The sequence below is a fragment of the Salvelinus namaycush genome, chromosome 19, assembly GCF_016432855.1.
Source record: "Salvelinus namaycush isolate Seneca chromosome 19, SaNama_1.0, whole genome shotgun sequence".
NCBI classification, from domain to species: domain Eukaryota; kingdom Metazoa; phylum Chordata; class Actinopteri; order Salmoniformes; family Salmonidae; genus Salvelinus; species Salvelinus namaycush.
In genome coordinates this window covers 7,356,129-7,383,279 of record NC_052325.1, presented here as the reverse complement: position 1 = coordinate 7,383,279, position 27,151 = coordinate 7,356,129, and the positions used below count along the sequence as shown (strand labels likewise).

The 27,151-nt window shown below is 44.4% G+C and overlaps 1 protein-coding gene across 1 annotated transcript in view; it reads right to left on the bottom strand.

Moving 5' to 3' along the window:
* The window catches only part of LOC120064111 (pleckstrin homology domain-containing family M member 3-like), an 84,046-nt gene that overhangs the window by 51,369 nt on the left and 5,526 nt on the right, over positions 1-27,151 (bottom strand). Inside the window, exons 3-4 of the mRNA XM_039014465.1 lie at positions 13,709-13,955; positions 12,681-13,462 (exon numbers count right to left, since the gene is read on the bottom strand). Of these exons, the coding sequence (XP_038870393.1) occupies positions 12,681-13,462; positions 13,709-13,955 (1,029 nt within the window). The remainder of the gene's footprint in view (positions 1-12,680; positions 13,463-13,708; positions 13,956-27,151) is intronic.

Sequence of the window (27,151 nt, the reverse complement as noted above, 5' to 3'; positions counted from 1 at the left end):
TGCTGTCCTCACGCCCCCTAATCCCCCTAACAGAGCCCTGGTGGACAGGGATATTTGTTTAGGGAAAAGTGATTAAAGTGTAATACAACAGACTGGCCCCTGACTCTCTGTCCTAAAATAAGTGACTGACAAGACCAATCAGTCAAAAGGAAACTGGCACTCTACCAAGGAGCCAGGCAGGGACAGAGAGAGAGAGTTGGACAGAAAAAGGGAACAGAGAAAGAGAGAGAGAGAGAGAAAGACAGAGAGAGCGAGAGACAGAGCGGGACAGAGAGAGAGTTGGACAGAAAGAGGGAACAGAGAAACAGAGAAAGAGAGAGAGCGGGAGAGAGAGAGAGAGTTGGACAGAAAGAGGGAACAGAGAAAGAGAGAGAGAGAAAGAGAGAGAGCGAGAGACAGAGCGGGACAGAGAGAGAGAGTTGGACAGAAAGAGGGAACAGAGAAAGAGAGAGAGAGAAAGACAGAGAGAGCGAGAGACAGAGCGGGACAGAGAGAGAGCGTTGGACAGAAAGAGGGGACAGAGAAAGAGAGAGAGAGAAAGACCGAGAGAGCGAGAGACAGAGCGGGACAGAGAGAGAGTTGGACAGAAAGAGGGAACAGAGAAAGAGAGAGAGAGAAAGCGAGACAGAGCGGGACAGAGAGAGAGTTGGACAGAAAGAGGGAACAGAGAAAGAGAGCGAGAGAAAGACAGAGAGAGCGAGAGACAGAGCAGGACAGAGAGAGAGAGATAGAGTTCAATGAACACAGTGAGAGCATGAGAGACGAGCGAGTCTGAATGAACGAGAGAGAAAGGAAAAAGGATAAATGGGGAGAGAAAGAGAGCGTAATAAAAGAGGTTTGTGAACAGAGCACGGAAAAAGCTGTATCCAGCTGTTATTCTAAGCTTGGGTCTCGACACGCCTCATTCAAACACCTCTGCAGCCAAAGCGAACAGAACAGAGCCCCTGAATCAAACAATTAGCTTCCGCATTGACCACAGCATCCCGGCCGCCCGGGTGCCTGTCTTTGATTCTAAAAAGGGATTTTTTCCCCTCCGCTTTATGCCGGCCAATTATTGTCAGGTGCCCGCTCTCCTTGTTCAGAGGACCTTTCAGATGGCATGTATTAATAGAGGACTGGTTACAGAAGAGAAGGAGGAAAGCACCTCATTCATCCCCTTTTAGTGAGCACACATTTCACACCCAGAGAGACCAAACGCAGCGCCGCCATGGCTCCATTTACTGAGCTGTCTGTCAGTCAGCTTGTGAAGTCGCTCTCTATCTGGTAGTGAGATATCAGTTAGGGTCCAGAGGCTGACGACGCAAACAGACATAGTGGGGAGTAGGACATCTCTAGGGGGAATTATGAACTGTAGCTTTTTCTCTAGGTTACAATTTACATTAAGTTGCTCTTATAACTGGGTACTATTTACACTACTATCACCATTGTAATAACATGTTGTTACATAGATAGTACTTGAGTAATTGCATTTCAATTGCATAGTAATGGAACTCATATATTACAGATAGGCCATAGTGAATACTAAAACATCTACCACCAGACAATGGCCAGTATGTATGTATGTGTGTGTGTGTGTGTAAGTGTGTGTGTGTAAGGTGTTAATTTTGGGGAGGGGTCTGTGACCCCCAGTAGTGTAACAGATGACTGGTCTGAGCTCAAAAGGACTGATGGTGGTGGGTGAGAGACCCAGAAACCATGACCCCCCAGCCGCCGTTTTGAAGCTAACCACAACAAAGCTGCTTTGTCACCGCACAGGACTCTGGGGAATAACATGGAAAATGAAGACAAACTAAAAAGGGGCTGTGTTTGGTTTGAGGTTCATATAAATTACAGACTAAAAAAAATCTGACGTTCTATCAAGTGTTGCTTTGAAGAGCTGCTGTCCGCTTGTCTGTGTTTGTTTGATTGTTTGTTTGGAGGGAAAGAGGAACGGCGAAGGATTCAAGGACACTGGTTTTAGGTCTGGACATGCTGTTCAAGTTGGCGTCATTAAACGTGGTGAAATGTGGGTTGACGAATAGATAAGCCGCACCCACCCGCACACTTCCTTGTGTAACCTCAAAGGGGTTAAGAGGTCACAAAGGTCTAGGTTGACGAAGAGGATAAGGGACGAGTCCTTCTGATAGGGTTTTGGATATTATGCCCCCATTGGCTAATGTCACACTGGACTTCTTCAACAGGGCCTATGCTTATCTCTGTTTGTGTGTTCTACTTACATTGGACTGAGAGACACAAGACCTGCATTGCACCATCTGACAGTCCTTAGATAGCTGACCTCCTAACCTCCACTGAATTATACACAGAGATGACAAAAATGCCTACTGAACACAGTACAGCGTTCTAAGGTACTGCATCTCAGTTCAAGAGGCGTCACTACAGACCCTGGTTCGATTCCAGGCTGTATCACAACCGGCCGTGAATGGGAGTACCATAGGGCAGCGCACATTTGGCCCAGCGTAGTCCAGGTTCGGCCGTCATTGTAAATAAGAATTTGTTCTTAACTGACTTGCCTAGTTAAATAAATAAAGAAAAACGTATACAAACCTCAGGACATGTTTCCAGACCACTACTAACCCTCCGGTAGTGAACATAAGTATGTGGACACATGCTCATCGAACAACTCATTCATGGGCATTAATAGTGGGACCCCCCTTTGCTGCTATAACAGCCTCCATTCACTCTTCTGGGAAGGCGTTCCAATTGATGTTGGAACATTGCTGCAGGGACTTGCTTCCATTCAGCCACAGGAGCATTAGTGAGTTCGGGCACTGATGTTGGGCAATTAGACCTGGCTTGTAGTCGGCGTTCCAATTCATCCCAAAGGTGTTCGATGGGGTTGAGGTCAGGGCTTTGTGCAGGCCAGTAAAGTTCTTCCATAACAATCTCCACAAACCATTTCTGTATGGACCTTCGCTTTGTGCACGGGGGCTGAAACAGGAAAGGGCCTTCCACAAACTGTTGCCAAAAAGTTGGAAGCACAGAATCATCTGGAATGTCATTGTATGCTGTAGCGTTTATTTATTTTATTTAACCCTTATTTTACCAGGTAAGTTGACTGAGAACACATTCTCATTTACAGCAACGACCTGGGGAATAGTTACAGGGGAGAGGAGGGGGAATGAATGAGCCAATTGTAAGCTGGGGATGATTGGTGCAGCTGTAGAACCTTTTGAAGATCTGAGGACCCATGCCAAATCTTTTTAGTTTCCTGAGGGGGAATAGATTTTGTTGTGCCCTCTTCACGACTGTCTTGGTGTGTTTGGACCATTTTAGTTTTTTGGTGATGTGGACACCAAGGAACTTGAAGCTCTCAACCTGCTCCACTACAGCCCTGTTGATGAGAATGGGGGCGTGCTCGGTCCTCTTTTTCCTGTAGTCCACAATCATCTCCTTTGTCTTGATCACGTTGAGGGAGAGGTTGTTGTCCTGACACCACATGGCCAGGTCTCTGACCTCCTCCCTATAGGCTGTCTCGTCGTTGTCGGTGATCAGGCCTACCACCGTTGTGTCATCGGCAAACATAATGATGGTGTTGGAGTCGTGCAGTCATGAGTGAACAGGGAGTACAGGAGGGGACTGAGCATGCACCCCTGAGGGGCCCCAGTGTTGAGGATCAGCGTTGTGGATGTGTTGTTACCTACCCTTATCACCTGGTGTTGTTACCTACCCTTATCACCGCCCATCAGGACGTCCAGGATCCAGTTGTAGAGGGAGGTGTTTAGTCCCAGGGTCCTTGGCTTATTGATGGGCTTTGAGGGCACAATGGTGTTGAACGCTGAGCTGTAGTCAATGAATAGCATTCTCTCGTAGGTGTTCCTTTTGTCCAGGTGGGAAAGGGAAGTGTGGAGTGCAATAGAGATTGCATCATCTGTGGATCTGTTGGGGCGGTATGCAAATTGGAGTGGGTCTAGGGTTTCTGGGATAATGGTGTTGATGTGAGCCATGACCAGCCTTTTGAAGCACTTCATGGCTACAGGCGTGAGTGCTACAGGTCGGTAGTCATTTAGGCAGGTTACCTTAGTGTTTTTGGGCACAGGCACTATGGTGGTCTGCTTAAAACAAGTTGGTATTACAGACTCGGACTGGGAGAGGTTGAAAATGTCAGTGGAGACACTTGCCAGTTAGTCAGCGCATGCTCGCAGTACACGTCCTAGTAATCAGTCTGGCCCTGCCACCTTGTGAATGTTGACTTGTTTAAAGGTCTTACTCACATCGGCTGCGGAGAGCGTGATCACACAGTCTTCCAGAACAGCTGGTGCTCTCATGCATGTTTCAGTGGTATTTGCCTCGAAGCGAGCATAGAAGTAGTTCAGCTCGTCTGGTAGGCTCATGTCACTGGGCAGCTCTCGGCTGTGCTTCCCTTTGTAGTCTGTAATGGTTTGCTAGCACTGCCACATCAGATGAGCGTTAGAGCCGGTGAAGTACGATTCGATCTTAGTCCTGTATTGACGTTTTGCCTGTTTGATGGTTCGTCGGTGTGAATAGCGGGATTTCTTATAAGCTTCCAGGTTAGAGTCCCACTCCTTGAAACGGCAGGTCTAGCCTTTAGCTCAGTGTTGCCTGTAATCCATGGCTTCTGGTTGGGGTATGTACGTACAGTCACTGTGGGGACGACGTCATCGATGCACTTATTTATGAAGCCAATGACTGATCTGGTGTACTCCTCAATGCCATCGGAGGAATCCCAGAACATATTCCAGTCTGTGCTAGCAAAACAGTCCTGTAGCTTAGCATCTGCTTCATCTGACCACTTTTTTATTGATCTAGTTACTGGTGCTTCCTGCTTCATTTTTGCTTGTAAGCAGGAATCAGGAGGATAGAATTATGGTCAGATTTGCCAAATGGAGGGCGAGGGAGAGCTTTGTATGCATCTCTGTGTGTGGAGTAAATAAAGGTGGTCCAGAGTTTTTTTTCTCCTCTGGTTGCACATTTAACATGCTGATAGAAATTTGGTAAAACGGACTTAAGTTTCCCTGCATTAAAATCCCTGGCTACTATGAGCGCCGCCTCTGGGTGAGCGTTTTCTTGTTTGCTTATGGCGAAATACAGCTCATTCAATGCCGTCTTAGTGCCAGCCTCTGACTGTGGTGGTATGTAAACAGCCACGAAAAATACAGATGAAAACTAGGTAGGTAGTGTGGTCTACAGTTTATCATGAGATACTCTACCTCAGGCGAGCAATAGCTCGAGACTTCCTTAGATATCGTGCACCAGCTGTTATTTACAAAAATACATAGTCCGCCGCCCCTTGTCCTACCAGACGCCACTGTTCTATCCTGCCGGTGCAGCGTATAACCAGCCAGCTGTATGTTGATAGTGTCGTCGTTCAGCCACGTCACCGTGAAGCATAAGATAGTACAGTTTTGAATGCCTCGTTGGTAGTTTAATCTTCCGCGTAGGTCATCTATTTTATTGTTCAAAGTTTTCACGTTTGCTAGCAGAATGGAAGGAAGTGGGGATTTATTCGATCGCCTACGAATTCTCAGAAGGCAGCCTGCCCTCTGGCCCCTTTTTCTCCACCTCCTCTTCACGCAAATCACGGGGATCTGGGCCTGTTCCCGAGAAAGCAGTATATCGTTCGCGTCGGCCTCGTCAGACTCGTTAAAGGAAAAAAAGTATTCTGCCTGTCCGTGGCGAGTAATCGCATCTCCAGAAGTTATTTTCGGTCATAAGAGACGGTAGCGGCAACATTATGTACAAAATAAGTTAAAAAAAATAAAGTTACAAACAACGCAAATAAACGAACAAAAAAAACACCTGGGGGCAGGTAAAACATCTGCCTTCTTCTCTGGCTCCATCTTACAAGGGGCCTAGCCCGAACCATGAAAAATAGCCCCAGACCATTATTCCTCCTTCACCAAAACTTTACAGTTGGCACTATGCATTGGGGCAGGTAACGTTCTCCTGGCATCCGCCAAACCCAGAGTTGTCTGTCAGACTGCCAGATGGTGAAGCGTGATTCATCACTCCAGAGAATGCGTTTCCACGGCTCCTGAATCAAATGGCGGCGAGCTTTACACCACTCCACCCGACGCGTGGCATTGCGCATGGTGATCTTAGGCTTGTGTGCGGCTGCTCGGCCATGGAAACCCATTTCATGAAGCTCCTGACGAACCGTTCTTGTGCTGACATTGCTTCCAGAGGCAGTTTGGAACTCGGTAGTGAGTGTTGCAAACGAGGACAGATGATTTTTACGTGCTACAACACTCAGTGGTCCCATTCTGTGACCTTGTGTGGCCTACCACTTTGCAGCTGAGCAGTTGTTGATCCTAGACGTTTCCACTTCTCAATAACAGCACTTACAGTTAACCGGGGCAGCTCTAGCAGGAAAGAAATTTGACAAAACGACTTGTTGGAAAGGAATCCTATGACAGTGCCACGTTGAAAGTCACTGAGCTCTTCAGAAAGTCCATTCTACTGCCAATATTTGTCTATAGAGATTGCATGGCTGTGTGCTCGATTTTATACACCTGTCAGAAACGGATGTAGCCGAAACCACTAATTTGAAGGGGTGTCCACAAACTTTTGTATATATAGTGTATATCAGTAGATTTTTGACTAATGACAGTGGTTACCCCTTGGGTCAATATTTAGCCATGGTTTTGATGGATTATGTTGTAAAAATCAAATCAAAGTTTATTTGTCACGTGCGCAGTGAAATGCTTACTTACAGGCCTTAACCAACAGTGCAATTTTTAAGTAAAGAATACGTAGTAGGTGAACAATGGATGAGTAAAGAAATAAAAACAACAGTAAAAAGACAGTGAAAATAACAGTAGCGAGGCTATATACAGTAGCAAGGCAATAACAGTAGAGAGGCTATATACAGTAGCGAGGCTATATACAGTAGCAAGGCTATAACAGTAGAGAGGCTATATACAGTAGAGAGGCTATATACAGTAGCGAGGCTATATACAGTAGAGAGGCTATATACAGTAGCGAGGCTATATACAGTAGCGAGGCTATATACAGTAGCGAGGCTATATTCAGTAGAGAGGCTATATTCAGTAGAGAGGCTATATACAGTAGCGAGGCTATATACAGTAGAGAGGCTATATACAGTAGAGAGGCTATAACAGTAGAGAGGCTATATACAGTAGCAAGGCTATAACAGTAGAGAGGCTATATACAGTAGAGAGGCTATATTCAGTAGCGAGGCTATATACAGTAGCGAGGCTATATACAGTAGAGAGGCTATATACAGTAGAGAGGCTATATACAGTAGAGAGGCTATATCCAGTAGAGAGGCTATAACAGTAGCGAGGCTATAACAGTAGAGAGGCTATATACAGTAGAGAGGCTATATACAGTAGCGAGGCTATATACAGTAGCGAGGCTATAACAGTAGCGAGGCTATATACAGTAGAGAGGCTATTCCAGTAGAGAGGCTATAACAGTAGAGAGGCTATATACAGTAGAGAGGCTATATACAGTAGAGAGGCTATATATCCAGTAGAGAGGCTATAACAGTAGCGAGGCTATAACAGTAGCGAGGCTATAACAGTAGCGAGGCTATATTCAGTAGAGAGGCTATATACAGTAGAGAGGCTATATACAGTAGAGAGGCTATAACAGTAGCGAGGCTATATTCAGTAGAGAGGCTATAACAGTAGCGAGGCTATATACAGTAGAGAGGCTATATACAGTAGAGAGGCTATATACAGTAGAGAGGCTATAACAGTAGCGAGGCTATAACAGTAGTGAGGCTATAACAGTAGCGAGGCTATAACAGTAGAGAGGCTATATACAGTAGAGAGGCTATATACAGTAGAGGCTATATTCAGTAGCGAGGCTATATACAGTAGCGAGGCTATATACAGTAGAGAGGCTATATACAGTAGAGAGGCTATATCCAGTAGAGAGGCTATAACAGTAGCGAGGCTATAACAGTAGAGAGGCTATATACAGTAGAGAGGCTATATACAGTAGCGAGGCTATATTCAGTAGCGAGGCTATAACAGTAGCGAGGCTATATACAGTAGAGAGGCTATTCCAGTAGAGAGGCTATAACAGTAGAGAGGCTATATACAGTAGAGAGGCTATATATCCAGTAGAGAGGCTATAACAGTAGCGAGGCTATAACAGTAGCGAGGCTATATTCAGTAGAGAGGCTATATACAGTAGAGAGGCTATATACAGTAGAGAGGCTATAACAGTAGCGAGGCTATAACAGTAGCGAGGCTATATTCAGTAGAGAGGCTATAACAGTAGCGAGGCTATATACAGTAGAGAGGCTATATACAGTAGAGAGGCTATAACAGTAGCGAGGCTATAACAGTAGTGAGGCTATAACAGTAGCGAGGCTATATACAGTAGAGAGGCTATATACAGTAGAAAGGCTATAACAGTAGCGAGGCTATATTCAATAGCGAGGCTATATTCAGTAGAGAGGCTATAACAGTAGCGAGGCTATATATAGTAGAGAGGCTATATACAGTAGAGAGGCTATATACAGTAGAGAGGCTATATACAGTAGAGAGGCTATATACAGTAGAGAGGCTATATACAGAAGAGAGGCTCTATACAGTAGAGAGGCTTGATTCAGTAGAGAGGCTATATACAGTAGAGAGGCTATATTCAGTAGCGAGGCTATAACAGTAGCGAGGCTATATTCAGTAGAGAGGCTATATTCAGTAGCGAGGCTATATACAGTAGAGAGGCTATAACAGTAGCGAGGCTATATTCAGTAGAGAGGCTATATTCAGTAGCGAGGCTATATACAGTAGAGAGGCTATATTCAGTAGCGAGGCTATATACAGTAGAGAGGCTATAACAGTAGCGAGGCTATATTCAGTAGCGAGGCTATAACAGTAGCGAGGCTATATACAGTAGAGAGGCTATAACAGTAGCGAGGCTATATTCAGTAGCGAGGCTATATACAGTAGAGAGGCTATATACAGTAGAGAGGCTATATACAGTAGCGAGGCTATATACAGTAGCGAGGCTATATACAGTAGCGAGGCTATATACAGTAGCGAGGCTATATACAGTAGAGAGGCTATATTCAGTAGCGAGGCTATAACAGTAGCGAGGCTATAACAGTAGTGAGGCTATATACAGTAGAGAGGCTATATTCAGTAGCGAGGCTATATACAGTAGCGAGGCTATATACAGTAGAGAGGCTATATTCAGTAGAGAGGCTATATACAGTAGCGAGGCTATATACAGTAGAGAGGCTTGATTCAGTAGCGAGGCTATATAGAGTAGAGAGGCTATAACAGTAGAGAGGCTATATACAGTAGAGAGGCTATATATAGTAGCGAGGCTATATAGAGTAGAGAGGCTATAACAGTAGAGAGGCTATATACAGTAGAGAGGCTATATACAGTAGAGAGGCTATATACAGTAGCGAGGCTATATACAGTAGAGAGGCTATATACAGTAGCGAGGCTATATACAGTAGAGAGGCTATATTCAGTAGCGAGGCTATATACAGTAGCGAGGCTATATACAGTAGCGAGGCTATATACAGTAGCGAGGCTATATACAGTAGCGAGGCTATATAGAGTAGCGAGGCTATAACAGTAGAGAGGCTATATACAGTAGAGAGGCTATATATAGTAGCGAGGCTATATAGAGTAGAGAGGCTATAACAGTAGAGAGGCTATATACAGTAGAGAGGCTATATATCCAGTAGAGAGGCTATAACAGTAGCGAGGCTATAACAGTAGCGAGGCTATATTCAGTAGAGAGGCTATATACAGGAGAGGCTATATACAGTAGAAAGGCTATAACAGTAGCGAGGCTATATACAGTAGAGAGGCTATATACAGTAGAGAGGCTATATACAGTAGCGAAGCTATATACAGTAGAGAGGCTATATACAGTAGAGAGGCTATAACAGTAGAGAGGCTATATACAGTAGAGAGGCTATATACAGTAGAGAGGCTATATACAGTAGCGAGGCTATATACAGTAGCGAGGCTATATACAGTAGCGAGGCTATATACAGTAGAGAGGCTATATTCAGTAGCGAGGCTATATACAGTAGAGAGGCTATATACAGTAGCGAGGCTATATACAGTAGAGAGGCTATATACAGTAGAGAGGCTATATCCAGTAGAGAGGCTATATCCAGTAGAGAGGCTATAACAGTAGCGAGGCTATAACAGTAGAGAGGCTATATACAGTAGAGAGGCTATATACAGTAGCGAGGCTATATTCAGTAGCGAGGCTATAACAGTAGCGAGGCTATATACAGTAGAGAGGCTATATACAGTAGAGAGGCTATAACAGTAGCGAGGCTATATTCAATAGCGAGGCTATATTCAGTAGAGAGGCTATAACAGTAGCGAGGCTATATATAGTAGAGAGGCTATATACAGTAGAGAGGCTATATACAGTAGAGAGGCTATATACAGTAGAGAGGCTATATACAGAAGAGAGGCTCTATACAGTAGAGAGGCTTGATTCAGTAGAGAGGCTATATACAGTAGAGAGGCTATATTCAGTAGCGAGGCTATAACAGTAGCGAGGCTATATTCAGTAGAGAGGCTATATTCAGTAGCGAGGCTATATACAGTAGAGAGGCTATAACAGTAGCGAGGCTATATTCAGTAGAGAGGCTATATTCAGTAGCGAGGCTATATACAGTAGAGAGGCTATATTCAGTAGCGAGGCTATATACAGTAGAGAGGCTATAACAGTAGCGAGGCTATATTCAGTAGCGAGGCTATAACAGTAGCGAGGCTATATACAGTAGAGAGGCTATAACAGTAGCGAGGCTATATTCAGTAGCGAGGCTATATACAGTAGAGAGGCTATATACAGTAGAGAGGCTATATACAGTAGAGAGGCTATATACAGTAGCGAGGCTATATACAGTAGCGAGGCTATATACAGTAGCGAGGCTATATACAGTAGCGAGGCTATATACAGTAGCGAGGCTATATACAGTAGAGAGGCTATATTCAGTAGCGAGGCTATAACAGTAGCGAGGCTATAACAGTAGTGAGGCTATATACAGTAGAGAGGCTATATTCAGTAGCGAGGCTATATACAGTAGAGAGGCTATATTCAGTAGAGAGGCTATATTCAGTAGAGAGGCTATATACAGTAGCGAGGCTATATACAGTAGAGAGGCTTGATTCAGTAGCGAGGCTATATAGAGTAGAGAGGCTATAACAGTAGAGAGGCTATATACAGTAGAGAGGCTATATATAGTAGCGAGGCTATATAGAGTAGAGAGGCTATAACAGTAGAGAGGCTATATACAGTAGAGAGGCTATATACAGTAGAGAGGCTATATACAGTAGCGAGGCTATATACAGTAGAGAGGCTATATACAGTAGCGAGGCTATATACAGTAGAGAGGCTATATTCAGTAGCGAGGCTATATACAGTAGCGAGGCTATATACAGTAGCGAGGCTATATACAGTAGCGAGGCTATATACAGTAGCGAGGCTATATAGAGTAGCGAGGCTATAACAGTAGAGAGGCTATATACAGTAGAGAGGCTATATATAGTAGCGAGGCTATATAGAGTAGAGAGGCTATAACAGTAGAGAGGCTATATACAGTAGAGAGGCTATATATCCAGTAGAGAGGCTATAACAGTAGCGAGGCTATAACAGTAGCGAGGCTATATTCAGTAGAGAGGCTATATACAGGAGAGGCTATATACAGTAGAAAGGCTATATACAGTAGCGAGGCTATATACAGTAGAGAGGCTATATTCAGTAGCGAGGCTATATACAGTAGAGAGGCTATATACAGTAGCGAGGCTATATACAGTAGAGAGGCTATATACAGTAGAGAGGCTATATCCAGTAGAGAGGCTATAACAGTAGCGAGGCTATAACAGTAGAGAGGCTATATACAGTAGAGAGGCTATATACAGTAGCGAGGCTATATTCAGTAGCGAGGCTATAACAGTAGCGAGGCTATATACAGTAGAGAGGCTATAACAGTAGAGAGGCTATAACAGTAGAGAGGCTATATACAGTAGAGAGGCTATATATCCAGTAGAGAGGCTATATATCCAGTAGAGAGGCTATAACAGTAGCGAGGCTATATTCAGTAGAGAGGCTATATACAGTAGAGAGGCTATATACAGTAGAGAGGCTATAACAGTAGCGAGGCTATATTCAGTAGAGAGGCTATATACAGTAGAGAGGCTATATACAGTAGAGAGGCTATAACAGTAGCGAGGCTATAACAGTAGTGAGGCTATAACAGTAGCGAGGCTATATACAGTAGAGAGGCTATATACAGTAGAGAGGCTATATACAGTAGAGAGGCTATAACAGTAGCGAGGCTATATACAGTAGCGAGGCTATATACAGTAGAGAGGCTATATACAGTAGAGAGGCTATATACAGTAGAGAGGCTATATACAGTAGAGAGGCTATAACAGTAGCGAGGCTATATACAGGCACCGGTTAGTTGGGCTAATTGAGGTAGTATGTAGATGTAGGTATAGTTAAAGTGACTATGCATAGATGATAAACATTGAGTAACAGCAGCGTAAAAGAGGGGTTGGGGGACACAAATACACACACACACACACAATGCAAATAGTCCGGGTAGCCATTTGGCATGGATCTTTCCATAAACAGAGATATGTAGGTGAACCAGTGTGTGGGGTGTGAAGTGACAGGATATTCTTCTAGTGAAGAATGTGTCACTTTATCACTGTGTGTGTGTGTGTGTGTGGTTGGTAAGCGGTGGAGGTCTCTACCTGCACACCGGAAGCTCTGGGTGGTCAGGCCCTTCTCCACAGCCAGGCAGGTGAGAATACTGAGGAAGCTGGTTGTGACTGACTGTCTCTTGGCCCTCTGGGAGTCCCTCTGCCTCCTCTCCCTGGAGGGCTTGCTCCTCAGCAGTATCCCCGTCGACACTGCACCCAGCTGGGCCTGGCCGGAACCCTGTCCCTCCTCACCCTGGGGCCTCTGGGCTGCCACGGCCGTCCGCAGGGCCTCCACCCAGTCCTGGGCCTTGAGTTGGCTCTCAGCCCGCAGACAGAGCACCTCGCTGGGGAAGACGCCTTGGAAGCAGCCAGCGCTCACTCCCTTGGCCTCGTCCCTCTGCACGGCCAGGCAGGAGGCCAGCGGGTAGTGGAGGACGGGCTCGGACACGGGCCCCCGGCCCTCGGTGGGAAAGGCCTGCAGCGTGGAGCGACTCAGTACGAAGGTGAAAGCCCTCCAGTTGTTCTGGTCAGTCAGCTGGTGGAGGAGCCCAGCCTTGAGGACATCCGTACAGCACTGGGTGAACAGGGGCAGGGCCGTGGGCCGGGCTGGGAGGAGATGGGAGCAACCAGGTGCCAGGGCAGCCTCAGCAGGACCACGGGGATCTGGTCTGGTGTCGAGACCTCCAGAGGTAACGGATGACGACGGGGATAAGGCTGGAAGACACTCTGCATTTTTGTGGGCGGGCTGGGCAGCCAGTACTCTCTCCCAGATCAGCCTCCTCCAGTCTAGCACCTCCCACTGGCAGGCGGCACGTAACTGCAGGCAGGTGGAGCTGTTGAAGAAGAGGGTCAGTGAGTGATCTTTTAACACGTTGCTATGAGAGAAATAACATTGCAACAAAGCTTCAATTACAACTTATTTTCAAGTGAGTGCAGGCCATTTTTTTTATGTTTATGTGATTGACATAAACATTAAATTTATATTTATCCAGGAAGTCCTGTTGAGGTCAGGAGACTCATTTTACAAGGGAGACCTGGCAAGAGGATAAGAGTTGAGAACCATGGTTTTCTTCCTTTACCTGTTGAAGAAGAGGGCCTGGAGGACTCGCCCGTCCTGGGGCGGCTGGGGCTGGCTGACCCCCTGGCAGTGGGACAGGGAGTAGGCAGTGCAGAGCTGCCGGTTACCGCTGCTGTCCAGGCTGTAGACGCGCAGCTCACATGGGGTAAGCTCTACGTGACAGACGCTCCAACGACCCTTCTGACCCTCACGATGCTCCAGGGTACCCTGTTTCACCACACTGCCGCTGCTGCTGCTGCCCTTACGGCCTGCAAAAAACACAGTATATTCAGCAAAAGGATCATCTGCAGATGACACTATTTAATATACTAACTAAACACATCGTCAAAACACATCAAAATTTATTAGGCCTAACTTATATTTACTACCATATAGCCTACTGGAACAGGTTACAAGTAGAAGCCAAATGCCTTTGAAAGATTCAGAGGGCGGATAAAATAACAGATTATCTGATGAGTCCATTCAAATGGCCCCACACACTACTACCACTCACAGAATGTCTCTGCAACAATTTCATCTTATTATCTGCTCATTGGATCAATAACCTTGGCCTCCATTTGTCAGTAAGCACTCAGCAGTGTTCTCTTAGCTAATATACCACATAGGACACATTCCTATGTGGTATATTAACATACCACATTCTCCACTCATTAAAGTCACATAAAGTCACAGCTTATTAAAAAACACAAATCAAATGCAACACATCACTAAGAGCAGGGGCAAACTTGGAGCTGTCTAGCCTATTCAGGTTCAGCTTGCTTAGCCAGCCACAAATCTGATAGCACTTTTATATACAGTACCAGCCAAAAGTTTGGACATAAAGTTGAAGTCGGAAGTTTACATACACTTAGGTTGGGGTCATTAAAACTCGTTTTTCAACCACTCCACAAATTTCTTGTTAACAAACTATAGTTTTGGCAAGTCGGTTAAGACATCTACTTTGTGCATGACACAAGTCATTTTTCCAACAATTGTTTACAAACAGATTATTTCACTTATAATTCACTGTATCACAATTCCATTGGGTCAGAAGTAGAGGACGACCGATTACGATTTTTCAACGCCGATACCGATTATTGGAGGACCAAAAAAGCCGATACCGATTAGTCGGCCGATTTTTTTACTTTATTTGTAATAATGACAATTACAACAATACTGAATTAACACTTATTTTAACTTAATATAATACATCAATAAAATCAATGTAGCCTCAAATAAATAATGAAACATGTTCAATTTGGTTTAAATAATGCAAAAACAAAGTGTTGGAGAAGAAAGTAAAAGTGCAATATGTGCCATGTAAGAAAGCTAACGTTTAAGTTCCTTGCTCAGAACATGAGAACATATGAAAGCTGGTGGTTCCTTTTAACATGAGTCTTCAATATTCCCAGGTGAGAAGTTTAAGGTTGTAGTTATTATAGGACTATTTCTCTCTATACCATTTGTATTTCATATACCTTTGACTATTGGATGTTCTTATAGGCACTTTAGTATTGCCAGTGTAACAGTATAGCTTCCGTACATCTCCTCGCCCCTACCTGGGCTCGAACCAGGAACACATCGACAACAGCCACCCTCGAAGCATCGTTACCCATGCAGAGCAAGGGGAACAACTACTCCAAGTCTCAGAGCGAGTGACATTTGAAACGCTATTAGTGCGCACCCCGCTAACTAGCTAGCCATTTCACATCGGTTACACCAGCCTAATCTCGGGAGTTGATAGGCTTGAAGTCATAAACAGCTCAATGCTTGAAGCATTGCGAAGAGCTGCTGGCAAAACGCACGAAAGTGCTGTTTGAATGAATGCTTACGAGCCAGCTGGTGCCTATCATCGCTCAGTCAAGACTGCTCTATCAAATCATAGACTTAATTATAACACACAGAAATACGAGCCTAAGGTTATTAATATGGTCGAATCCGGAAACTATAATTTCGAAAACAAAACGTTTATTATTTCAGTGAAATACGGAACTGTTCGGTATTTTATCTAACGGATGGCATCCCTAAGTCTAAATATTTCTGTTACATTGCACAACCTTCAATGTTATGTCGTAAAATTCTGGCAAATTAGTTCGCAACGAGCCAGGCGGCCCAAACTGTTGCATATACCCTGACTCTGCGTGCAATGAACACAAGAGAAGTGACACAATTTCACCTGGTTAATATTTCCTGCTAACCTTTCTTTTAGCTAAATATGCAGGTGAAAAATATATACTTCTGTGTATTGATTTTAAGAAAGGCATTGATGTTTATGGTTAGGTACACATTGGAGCAAGGACAGTCCTTTTTCGCGAATGCGCACCGCATCGATTATATGCAACGCAGGACACGCTAGATAACCTAGTAATATCATCAACCATGTGTAGTTATAACTAGTGATTATGATTGATTGATTGTTTTTTATAAGATAAGTTTAATGCTAGCTAGCAACTTACCTTGACTTCTTACTGCATTTGCGTAACTCCTCGTGGAGTGCAAGGAGAGGCAGGTGGTTAGACCGTTGGACTAGTTAACCGTAAGGTTGCAAGATTGAATCCCTGAGCTGACAAGATAAAAATCTGTCGTTCTGCCCCTGAACAAGGCAGTTAACCCACCGTTCCTAGGCCGTCATTGAAAATAAGAATGTGTTCTTAACTGATTTGCCTCGTTAAATAAAGTTGTAAAAAAAATAAAAACATTCGGCAAAATCGGCATCCAAAAATACCGATTTCCGATTGATATGAAATCGGCCCTAATTAAGCAGCCATTCCGATTAATCGGTCGACCTCTAGTCAGAAGTTTACATACACTAAGTTGACTGTGCCTTTAAACATCTTGGAAAATTCCAGAAAATTATGTCATGGCTTCAGAAGCTTCTGATAGGCTAATTGACATAATTTGAGTCAATTGGAGATGTACCTGAGGATGTATTTCAAGGCCTACCTTCAAACTCAGTGCCTCTTTGCTTGACATCATGGGAAAATCAAAAGAAATCAAGACCTCAGAAAAAAAATTGTAGACCTCCACAAGTCTGGTTCATCCTTGGGAGCAATTTCCTGAAGGTACCACGTTCATCTGTACAAACATTAGTACGCAAGTATAAACACCATGGGACCACGCAGCCGTCATACCGCTCAGGAAGGAGACGCGTTCTGTCTCCTAGAGATGAACGTACTTTGGTGCGAAAAGTGCAAATCCCTTCCAGAACAACAGCAAAGGACCTTGTGAAGATGCTGGAGGAAACATGTACAAAAGTATCTATATCCACAGTAAAACAAGTCCTATATCGACATAACCTGAAAGGCCGCTCAGCAAGGAAGAAGCCACTGCTCCAAAACCGCCATAAAAAAGCCAGACTATGGTTTGCAACTGCACATGAGGACAAAGATCATAATTTTGAGAAATGTCCTTGGGTCTGATGAAACAAAAATAGAACTGTTTGGCCATAATGACCATCGTTATGTTCGGAGGGAAAAGAGGGAGGCTTGCAAGCCAAAGAACACCATCACAACTGTGAAGCACGGGGGTGGCAGCATCATGTTGTGGGGGTGCTTTGCTGCAGGAGGGTACTGGTGCACTTCACAAAATAGATGGCATCATGAGGACGGAAAATTATGTGGATATATTGAAGCAGCATCTCAAGACATCAGTCAGGAAGTTAAAGCTTGGTCGCAAATGGGTCTTCCAAATGGACACTGACCCCAAGCATACTTCCAAAGTTGTGGAAAAATGGCTTAAGGACAACAAAGTCAGGGTATTGGAGTGGCCATCACAAAGCCCTGACCTCAATCCTATTGACAATTTGTGGGCAGAACTGAAATAGCCTGTGCGAGCAAGGAGCCCTACAAACCTGACTCATTTACACCGTCTCTGTCAGGAGGAATGGGCCAAAATTCACCCAACTTATTGTGGGAAGCTTGTGGAAGGCTACCCGAAAAGTTTGACCCGAGTTAAACAATTTAAAGGCAATGCTACCAAATACTAATTGAGTGTATGTAAACTTCTGACCCACTGGGAATGTGATGAAAGAAATAAAAGCTGAAATAAATCACTCTACTATTATTCTGACATTTCACATTCTTAAAATAAAGTGTTGATCCTAACTGACCTAAGACAGGGAATTTTTACTAGGATTAAATGTCAGGAATTGTGAAAAACTGAGTTTAAATGTATTTGGCTAAGGTGTATGTAAACTTCCGACTTTTTTCTTTATTTTTACTGTTTTCTACATTGTAGAATAATAGTGAAGACATCAAAACTATGAAATAACACATAAGACTGTTGGAAAAGCAATCCAGTTGAAGCTGGTTGAGAGAATGCCAAGAGTGTGCAAAGATGTCATCAAGGCAAAGGGTGGCTATTTTGAAGAATCTCAATTTGTTTAACACTTTTTTGGTTAATACATGATTCCATAAGTGGTATTTCATAGTTTTGATGTCTTCACTACTATTCTACAAAGTAGAATAAAGTGGAATGAGGTGTGTCCAAACTTTTGACTGGTACTGTATGTATGTATGTATGTATGTATGTATGTATGTATGTATGTATGTATATATACTTTTTGGGGTATTTTACCCTTTTCTCCCAATTTCAAATGCGATCTTGTCTCATCGCTGCAACTCCCCAACGGGCTCGGGAGAGGAGAAGGTCGAGTCATGCTTCCTCCGAAACATGACCCGCCAAACCGCGCTTCTTAACACCTGCCCACTTAACCCGGATGCCAGCTGCAACAAAGTTTCGGAGGAAACACCGTTCAACTGACGACAGTAGTCAGCCTGCAGGCACCCGACCCGGCACAAGGAATTGCCACAGAACGATGAGCCAAGTAAAGTCCACCCCGGCCAAACTCTCCCCTAACCTGGATGACGCTGGGCCAATTGTGCACCGCCCTATGGAACTCCAGGTCATGGACGGTTGTGACACAGCCTGGGATCGAACCCGGGTCTGTAGTGACGCTAACCTAGACATTCAGACCTGGACATTCGGACCTGGACATGCTCTGGTAAATAACGTGTCAAAAGTGCCATCTACCAGAGCATGTCCAGATCCGAATGTCCAGGGCAGAATGTCCAGATCCGAATGTCCAGGTCAGAATGTCCGGGTCAGAATGTCCAGGTCAGAATGTCCAGGTCAGAATGTCCAGGTCAGAATGTCCAGGTCAGAAAGTCCAGATCCAAATGTCCAGGTCAGCGGGGCTAGCTGTAAAAGTGCTTCCTCGGTGGTCAGCAGGAAGAAACAGCATTGTTACTCAGAACGCTGTGCCCACACAAGGTATATAACAAAGTATTGAGATAAACTTTTGTTATTGACCAAAAACTTATTTTCCACCATAATTTGCAAATAAATTCATAAAAAATCCTACAATGTGATTTTCTGGATTTTTTTTTCTCATTTTGTCTGTCATAGTTGAAGTGTATACCTATGATGAAAATTACAGGCCTCTCTCATCTTTTTAAGTGGGAGAACTTGCACAATTGGTGGCTGACTAAATACTTTTTTGACCCACTGTACACCCGGGTTAACAGGTGTGTGTAGTCCTTGACCAATCAATGATAATAACTGATAATCAATTGGCAGGGATTAAGACAGTTAATTTCAGTGCATCCCTGTGCTAAGCTTTAGTGTTAAGTCCGCTACACACTTCACACAAACGCAGCGACGGAAAGTCGTTTTCACACATAGTTCTACGTACTTTTGTGTGGCTCAAATTTTGGAATGGGACTTTATACGACGCTCTGTCGCTCTGTTTACATGAAGTGTGTAGCAGCATTTACTGTTACTAACCACTGTTACTCCCCTTCAGCGGGCTGTCTGTCTGACCCAACCTCCTCCCTTCAACGCCATCAATCGAGGCCGATGGCAATTGAGGTTGTGGGCTAATTTGTCTAAGTTTGTGAGGGTGAGAGGAGCAGATGCCAAGAGCAAAGCCCAGGGCAGACGACCAGACGGCCGGACCGCTGTGCTTTGGCTTTCAGGAGCCACTCAGGCGACGGTGGCGGGTGCTAGGGGGCTCGCCTGTCCCCCTGGGCTTCAAAGGCTCCCGTGAGCATGTGGGTGCAGAGCAGGTCACTGTTCATTTCACGCTACAGAGGAAGCAAGGCACACGGACATGACTCAATTAGCAGTCTGCGCTTTGCTCTGCTTTGCTGGGCTTGGTCAACCAGAAGCGGTCTAGCCCTACAATGTCCTACACCTCAACTGAATTGAACTGGCTGTCCTGGCCTGTCCTGGCCACCTGATGCGATAGCATTGCTGAAACGTTACAGGGTCTTAACATTAACGTGATGTGAATGGTCTGGCCCAGATGCAGGTGAGGAGAGGACATCTTATGAACTTGTTGTTGGTGTCTGAGCCGTCACTTCATATTATACTCAACTTACAATGGTGCCTTGTCCCCTAGTGATAGCTTAATAGCTTCACCAAATGAACTAGCCTAATATACTTTTTAAAACGCTTGTAAAAAACAAGGCTAAATGTGGTTAAATGGACAACGGTCCCCTGCCCCCCCTAGTTCCTTTTCCTTCCTGCTTTTTTAATAATGGAGGTAAAGAAGGGTGGTGGGGTGTCCCAGGGTTCTCCCCAAATCATTTTTATTTTCTTAATTTGGTATCATATAAGGCTGTTAGAGGTGTCAAACCCCCCCTCCAGGACTCCCCCCTCCAGCGTACTCAGCAGAACCACCTTGTTAAAAAAAATCCTGGGGAGAACCATGAGTCCCATCCATCTTACTGCACAAAATCATTGACAGACAAGGTGTCACTGAGTTTTACACTTGCATGCTAAACTAAACTCTCTTTAGGGACTAATAAATATGTAGATGCAGTGGAAACTCGATTGGTATTCAGCCTCCGATCGGCAGTCAACGCGCTCAGGGGAGTTTGGAGCAGAATTAGTGTGTCAGCGTGTGTGTGTGTGTGTGTATGCGGCTCTGTTCAATTACACCTCCGCCGTGTGTCGTGACATCATGCTCCGGTAACGCTGTGAGACATAAACAAGCTAACGTTACGCCACACAGCCTCAGCCCCAATTGCCTCAACCCTGCTGTCAAAACGCAGAACTAGGATATCAGTCCACCCAGAGATGTAATCCCACTAAAGGCGTCAGCATGCTTCAGTTCAGCTGGCGGCTAGCCCAACTCGGCTAGGTGAACCGAACGAGTGTGCTCGCATACTCCCTTAAAAGACCTTTGCATGAAAAACGAGAAGAAAAAAGCAGCAATAGTACTGTTTGTCCATTTTGAGACGCCGTAGCTATTATAAGCTTCCTCAAAATTCAGACATTTTTGCAGAGATCTTAGTCGTGGAATTTTACATCTAAGTAAGATGTTTGGTGCAGTATTTCTCAATGAAAAATGTGCATTAAAACGAGTTGTCTCTCGTTGAATGACAAAAAAAGACGATGGAAGAATCCCTACTGTTGACCAATCACCGACGAAGGGGAGTAGAGTTTGGCTCCGAAATTGCCTCTAGAAAACATTGTGTGCCCGAACAACCCTCATCGAAGTCCAAAATGCACAAAAACGTCACACAATGTCATCATAATATATGCACGAACTCTTCCGAACTGTTTCAGCCGGGAAGCAGCTACCTTTTACCGCCACTGACCTTGTTCATCTTTCAGTCACCCACGTGGGTATAACCAATGAGGAGATAGCACGTGGGTACCTGCTTCTATAAACCAATGAGGAGATGGGAGAGGCAGGACTTGCAGCGCGATCTGCGTCAGATATAGAAAGGACTTCTATTTTAGCCCTTGGCATCACAGACGCTCGCGAGCAGTGTGGGTGCAATAATTGAATAACATGGATTTCTAAATGTATTTTGCAACGCTCGCGCGCAATACCCTGACTACACCGCTCGCGTGTAGAAATCCATGTTATTCAATTATTGCACAAACACTTCTCGCGAACGTGCCTTCTCTTCATTGGTTATACCCACGTGGGTGATTGAAAGACGAACTGTGTTGCCGGTCATCATGGTAATACTATGAAAGTTAAGATGCCAATCACCATATAAGTTCAAAGATGAAAAAGCCTGGAAGGAGGAGAGATGACTAGAAATGATTCGGTTGACCGTTTTATGTGTGGATTAATTGGCGGAGTAGAGGACCTTGTGCATTTCATGTAAAATAACAACTCAATGTTTTATTTTTATACATTTTTTAATTTCACCTTTATTTAACCAGGTAGGCTAGTTGAGAACAAGGTCTTCTTTACAACTGCGACCCGGCCAAGATAAAGCAAAGCAGTTCGACACATACAACAACACAGAGTTACACATGGAATAAACAAACATACAGTCAATAATACAGTAGAAAAAGTCTATATACAGTGTGTGCAAATGAGGTAAAAAGGGAGGTAAGGAAATAAATAGGCCATGGTGGCGAAGTAATTACAATATAGCAATTAAACACTGGAATGGTAGATGTGCAGAAGATGAATGTGCAAGTAGAGATACTGGGGTGCAAAGGAGCAAGATAAATAAATTAACACAGTATGGGGATGAGGTAGTTGGATGGGCTATTTACAGATGGGCTATGTACAGGTGCAGTGATCTGTGAGCTGCTCTGCCAGCTGGTGCTTAAAGCTAGTGAGGGAGATATGCGTCTCCAGCTTCAGTGATTTTTGCAGTTCGTTCCAGTCATTGGCAGCAGAAAACTGGAAGGCAGCCAAAGTAGGAATTGGCTTTGGGGGTGACCAGTGAGATATACCTGCTGGAGCGTGTGCTATGGGTGGGTGCTGCTATGGTGACCAGTGAGCTGAGATAAGGCGGGGCTTTACCTAGCAAAGACTTGTAGATGACCTGGAGCCAGTGGGTTTAGCGACGAGTATGAAGCGAGGGCCAGCCAACGAGAGCGTACAGTCGTAGTGGTGGGTAGTATATGGGGCTTTGGTGACAAAACGGATGGCACTGTGATAGACTGCATCCAATTTGTTGAGTAGAGTGTTGGAGGCTATTTTGTAAATGACATCGCCGAAGTCGAGGATTGGTAGGATGGTCAGTTTTACCAGGGTATGTTTGGCAGCATGAGTGAAGGATGCTTTGTTGCGAAATAGGAAGCCGATTCTAGATTTAATTTTGGATTGGAGATTAGAGGTCGACCGATTAATCGGAATGGCCGATAATTAGGGCCGATTTCAAGTTTTCATAACAATCGGAAATCGGTAATTTTGGAAGCCGATTTTGCCGATTAAAATTATAATATATATATATATTTTTTTACAACTTTATTTAACTAGGCAAGTCAGTTAAGAACACATTCCTATTTTCAATGACGGCCTAGGAAAGGTGGGTTAACTGCCTTGTTCAGGGACAGAACGACAGATTTTTACCTTGTCAGCTCAGGGATTCAATCTTGCAACCTTACGATTAACTAGTCCAACGCTCTAACCACCTGCCTCACGAGGAGCCTGCCTGTTACGCGAATGCAGTACGAAGCCAAGGTAAGTTGCTAGCTAGCATTAAACTTAGCTAAAAGAAATCCAGGTTAGCAGGAAATATTAACCCGGTGAAATTGTGTCACTTCTCTTGCGTTCATTGCACGCAGAGTCAGTTTGGGCCGCCTGGCTCGTTGCAAACTAATTTGACAGAATTTTACGTAATTATGACATAACATTGAAGGTTGTGCAATGTAACAGGAATATTTAGACTGATGGATGCCACCCGTTAGATAAAATACGGAACGGTTCCGTATTTCACTGAAAGGATAAACATCTTGTTTTCGAGATGATAGTTTCCGGATTTGACCATATTAATGACCTAAGGCTCGCATTTCTGTGTGTTATTATGTTATAATTAAGTCTATGATTTGATAGAGCAGTCTGACTGAGCGATGGTAGGCACCAGCAGGCTCATAAGCATTCATTCAAACAGCACTTTCTTGCGTTTTGCCAGCAGCTCTGCTGTTTATGACTTCAAGCCTATCAACTCCCGAGATTAGGCTGGTGTAACTATGTGAAATGGCTAGCTAGTTAGCGGGGTGCGCGCTAATAGCGTTTCAAACTTCACTCGCTCTGAGACTTGGAGTAGTTGTTCCCCTTGCTCTGCATGGGTAACGCTGCTTCGAGGGTGGCTGTTGTCGATGTGTTCCTGGTTCGAGCCCAGGTAGGGGCGAGGAGAGGTACGGAAGCTATACTGTTACACTGGCAATACTAAAGTGCCTATAAGAACATCCAATAGTCAAAGGTATATGAAATACAAATGGTATAGAGAGAAATAGTTCTATAATTCCTATAATAACTACAACCTAAAACTTCTTACCTGGGAATATTGAAGACTCATGTTAAAAGGAACCACCAGCTTTCATATGTTCTCATGTTCGAGCAAGGAACTTAAACGTTAGCTTTCTTACATGGCACATATTGCACTTTTACTTTCTTCTCCAACACTTTGTTTTTGCATTATTTAAACCAAATTGAACATCTTTCATTATTTATTTGAGGCTACATTGATTTTATTGATGTATTATATTAAGTTAAAATAAGTGTTCATTCAGTATTGTTGTAATTGTCATTATTACAAATACTTTTTTTTATTTTTATTTTATTTTTTAAAATCGGCCGATTAATCGGTTTTGGCTTTTTTTGTCCTCCAATAATTGGTATCGTGTTGAAAAATCATAATCGGTCGACCTCTATTGGAGATGCTTAACGTGAGTCTGGAAGGAGTTTACAGTCTAACCAGACACCTAGGTATTTGTAGTTGTCCACATATTACATAAGTCAGAACCGTCCAGAGTAGTGATGCTGGACGGGCGAGCAGGTGCGGGCAGCGATCGGTTGAAGAGCATGCATTTAGTTTTACTTGCATTTAAGAGCAGTTGGAGGCCACGGAAGGAGAGTTGTATGGCATCGAAGCTCGTCTGGAGGGTTGTTAACACAGTGTCCAAAGAAGGGCCAGAAGTATACAGAATGGTGTCGTCTGCGTAGAGGTGGATCAGAGAATCACCACCAGCAAGAGCGACATCATTGATGTACACAGAGAAGAGAGTCAGCCCGAGAATTGAACCCTGTGACACCCCCATAGAGACTGCCAGAGGTCCAGACAACAGGCCCTCCGATTTGACACACTGAACTCTATCAGAGAAGTAGTTGGTGAACCAGGCGAGGCAATCATTTGAGAAACCAAGGCTGTTGAGTCTGCCGATAAGAATATGGTGATTGACAAGAGTCGAAAGCATTGGCCAGGACGATGAATACGGCTGCACAGTACTGTCTCTTATCGATGGCAGTTATGATATCGTTTAGGACCTTGAGCATGGCTGGGGTGCACCCATGACCAGCTCTGAAACCAGATTGCATAGCGGAGAAGGTGCGGTTGGATTCGAAATGGTCGGTAATCTGTTTGTTAACTTGGCTTTCGAAGACCTTAGAAAGGCAGGGTAGAATAGATATAGGTCTGTAGCAGTTTGGGTCTAGAGTGTCTCCCCCTTTGAAGAGGGGGGTGACCGCGGCAGCTTTCCAATCTTTGGGAATCTCAGACGATACGAAAGAGAGGTTGAACAGGCTAGTAATAGGGGTTGTAACAATTTCGGCAGATCATTTTATAAAGAGAGGGTCCAGATTGTCTAGCCTGGCTGATTTGTAGGGGTCCAGATTTTGCCGCTCTTTCAGAACATCAGCTATCTGGATTTGGGAGAAGGAGAAATGGGGGAGGCTTGGGCGAGTTGCTGTGTGGGGTATAGGGTATAGGGCTGTTGATCGGGGTAGGGGTAGCCAGGTGGAAAGCATGGCCAGCCGTAGAAAAATGCTTATTGAAATTCTGAATTATAGTGGATTTATCGGTGGTGACAGTATTTCCTAGCCTCAGTGCCGTGGGCAACTGGGAGGTGGTGCTCTTACTCTCCTTGGACTTCACAGTGTCCCAGAACTTTTTTGAGTTTGTGCTACAGGATGCAAATTTCTGCTTGAAAAAGCTAGCCTTAGCTTTCCTAACTGCCTGTGTATATTGGTTCCTAACTTCCCTGAAAAGTTGCATATCACGAGGGCTATTCGATGATAATGCAGAACGTCACAGGATGTTTTTGTGCTGGTCTAGGGCAGTCAGGTCTGGAGAGAACCAAGAGCTACATTTTTTGAATGGGGCATGCTTATTTAAGATGGTGAGGAAGGCACTTTTGAAGAATAACCAGGCATCCTCTACTGACGGAATGAGGTCAATATCCTTCCAGGATACCCGGGCCAGGTTGATTAGAAAGGCCTGCTCGCTGAAGTGTTTTAGGGAGCGTTTGACAGTGATGAGGGGTGGTCGTTTGACCGCAGACCCATTACGGATCCAGGCAATGAGGCAGTGATTGCTGAGATCTTGGTTGAAAATTGCAGAGGTGTATTTGGAGGGCAAGTTGGTTAGGATGATATCTATGAGGGTGCCAGTGTTTACGGCTTTGGGGTTGTACCTGGTAGGTTCATTGATCATTTGTGTGAGATTGAGGGCATCAAGCTTAGATTGTAGGATGGCCGGGGTGTTAAGCATGTCCCAGTTTAGGTCACCTAGCAGCACGAGCTCTGAAGATAGATGGGGGGGCAATCAGTTCACATATGGTGTCCAGAGCACAGTTAGGGGCAGAGGGTGGTCTATAGCAAGCGGCAACAGTGAAAGACTTGTTTCTGGAAAGGTGGATTTTTAAAAGTAGAAGCTCGAATTGTTTGGGTACAGACCTGGATAGTAAGACAGAACTCTGCAGGCTATCTCTGCAGTAGATTGCAACACCGCCCCCCTTTGGCCGTTTTATCTTGTCGGAAAATGTTATATTTAGAGATGGAAAATGATGATTTATATCCCAGGGCAAATTAACTAGCAACAGCAAGCTAGCTAAATAGGACAAATTAGCTAGCAACTAGCTAAATTGCCATACATGTTTAATGCTTTTCCTTCCTGTCCCCAAATTAATGTAATTGGTTCAGAGTTTGTTTTGATATTTTAACCTGCATGTCGTGATCGCGTTTGGTGTAGGGGGACAAAATAAATGTATGCACGTGAAAGGCTTAAACAGTTCAGTGTAAGGCTTAAACAGGGATGTGACGATAAACACTGTAGCAGGGGCCAGGGTGTAATTTGGGGGGAGGTTTGTACCGGGAATAGGGAGAACTGGTTAGGTCAGCTCACTTAGCTAAACCTGCCAAAGACATAAAGGGCAGATAGGGACTGCTCTAGCAATTATCTTACTGTACTGACTGACTGCCACACCCAGACAGACCAACGACTGGGACAGCCAATCATAACAACAAGTGCCATTTTATAACTTTGGCCTTTAAAGAAGCAGATGTTGGACCCCCTGGTGATTCCTGGACACCATGACAGACAGACCCAAAGAGGTCAGGAATAAAGTAAACATCCCTAACATAGAGTTAGTTAACTAACTATGTTAACACAGTATTTCTACTTGCATACCATCATCTGCACATCTATCACTTCAATGTTAATTTGATAAATTGTAATTACCTCGCTACTATGGCCTATTTATTGCC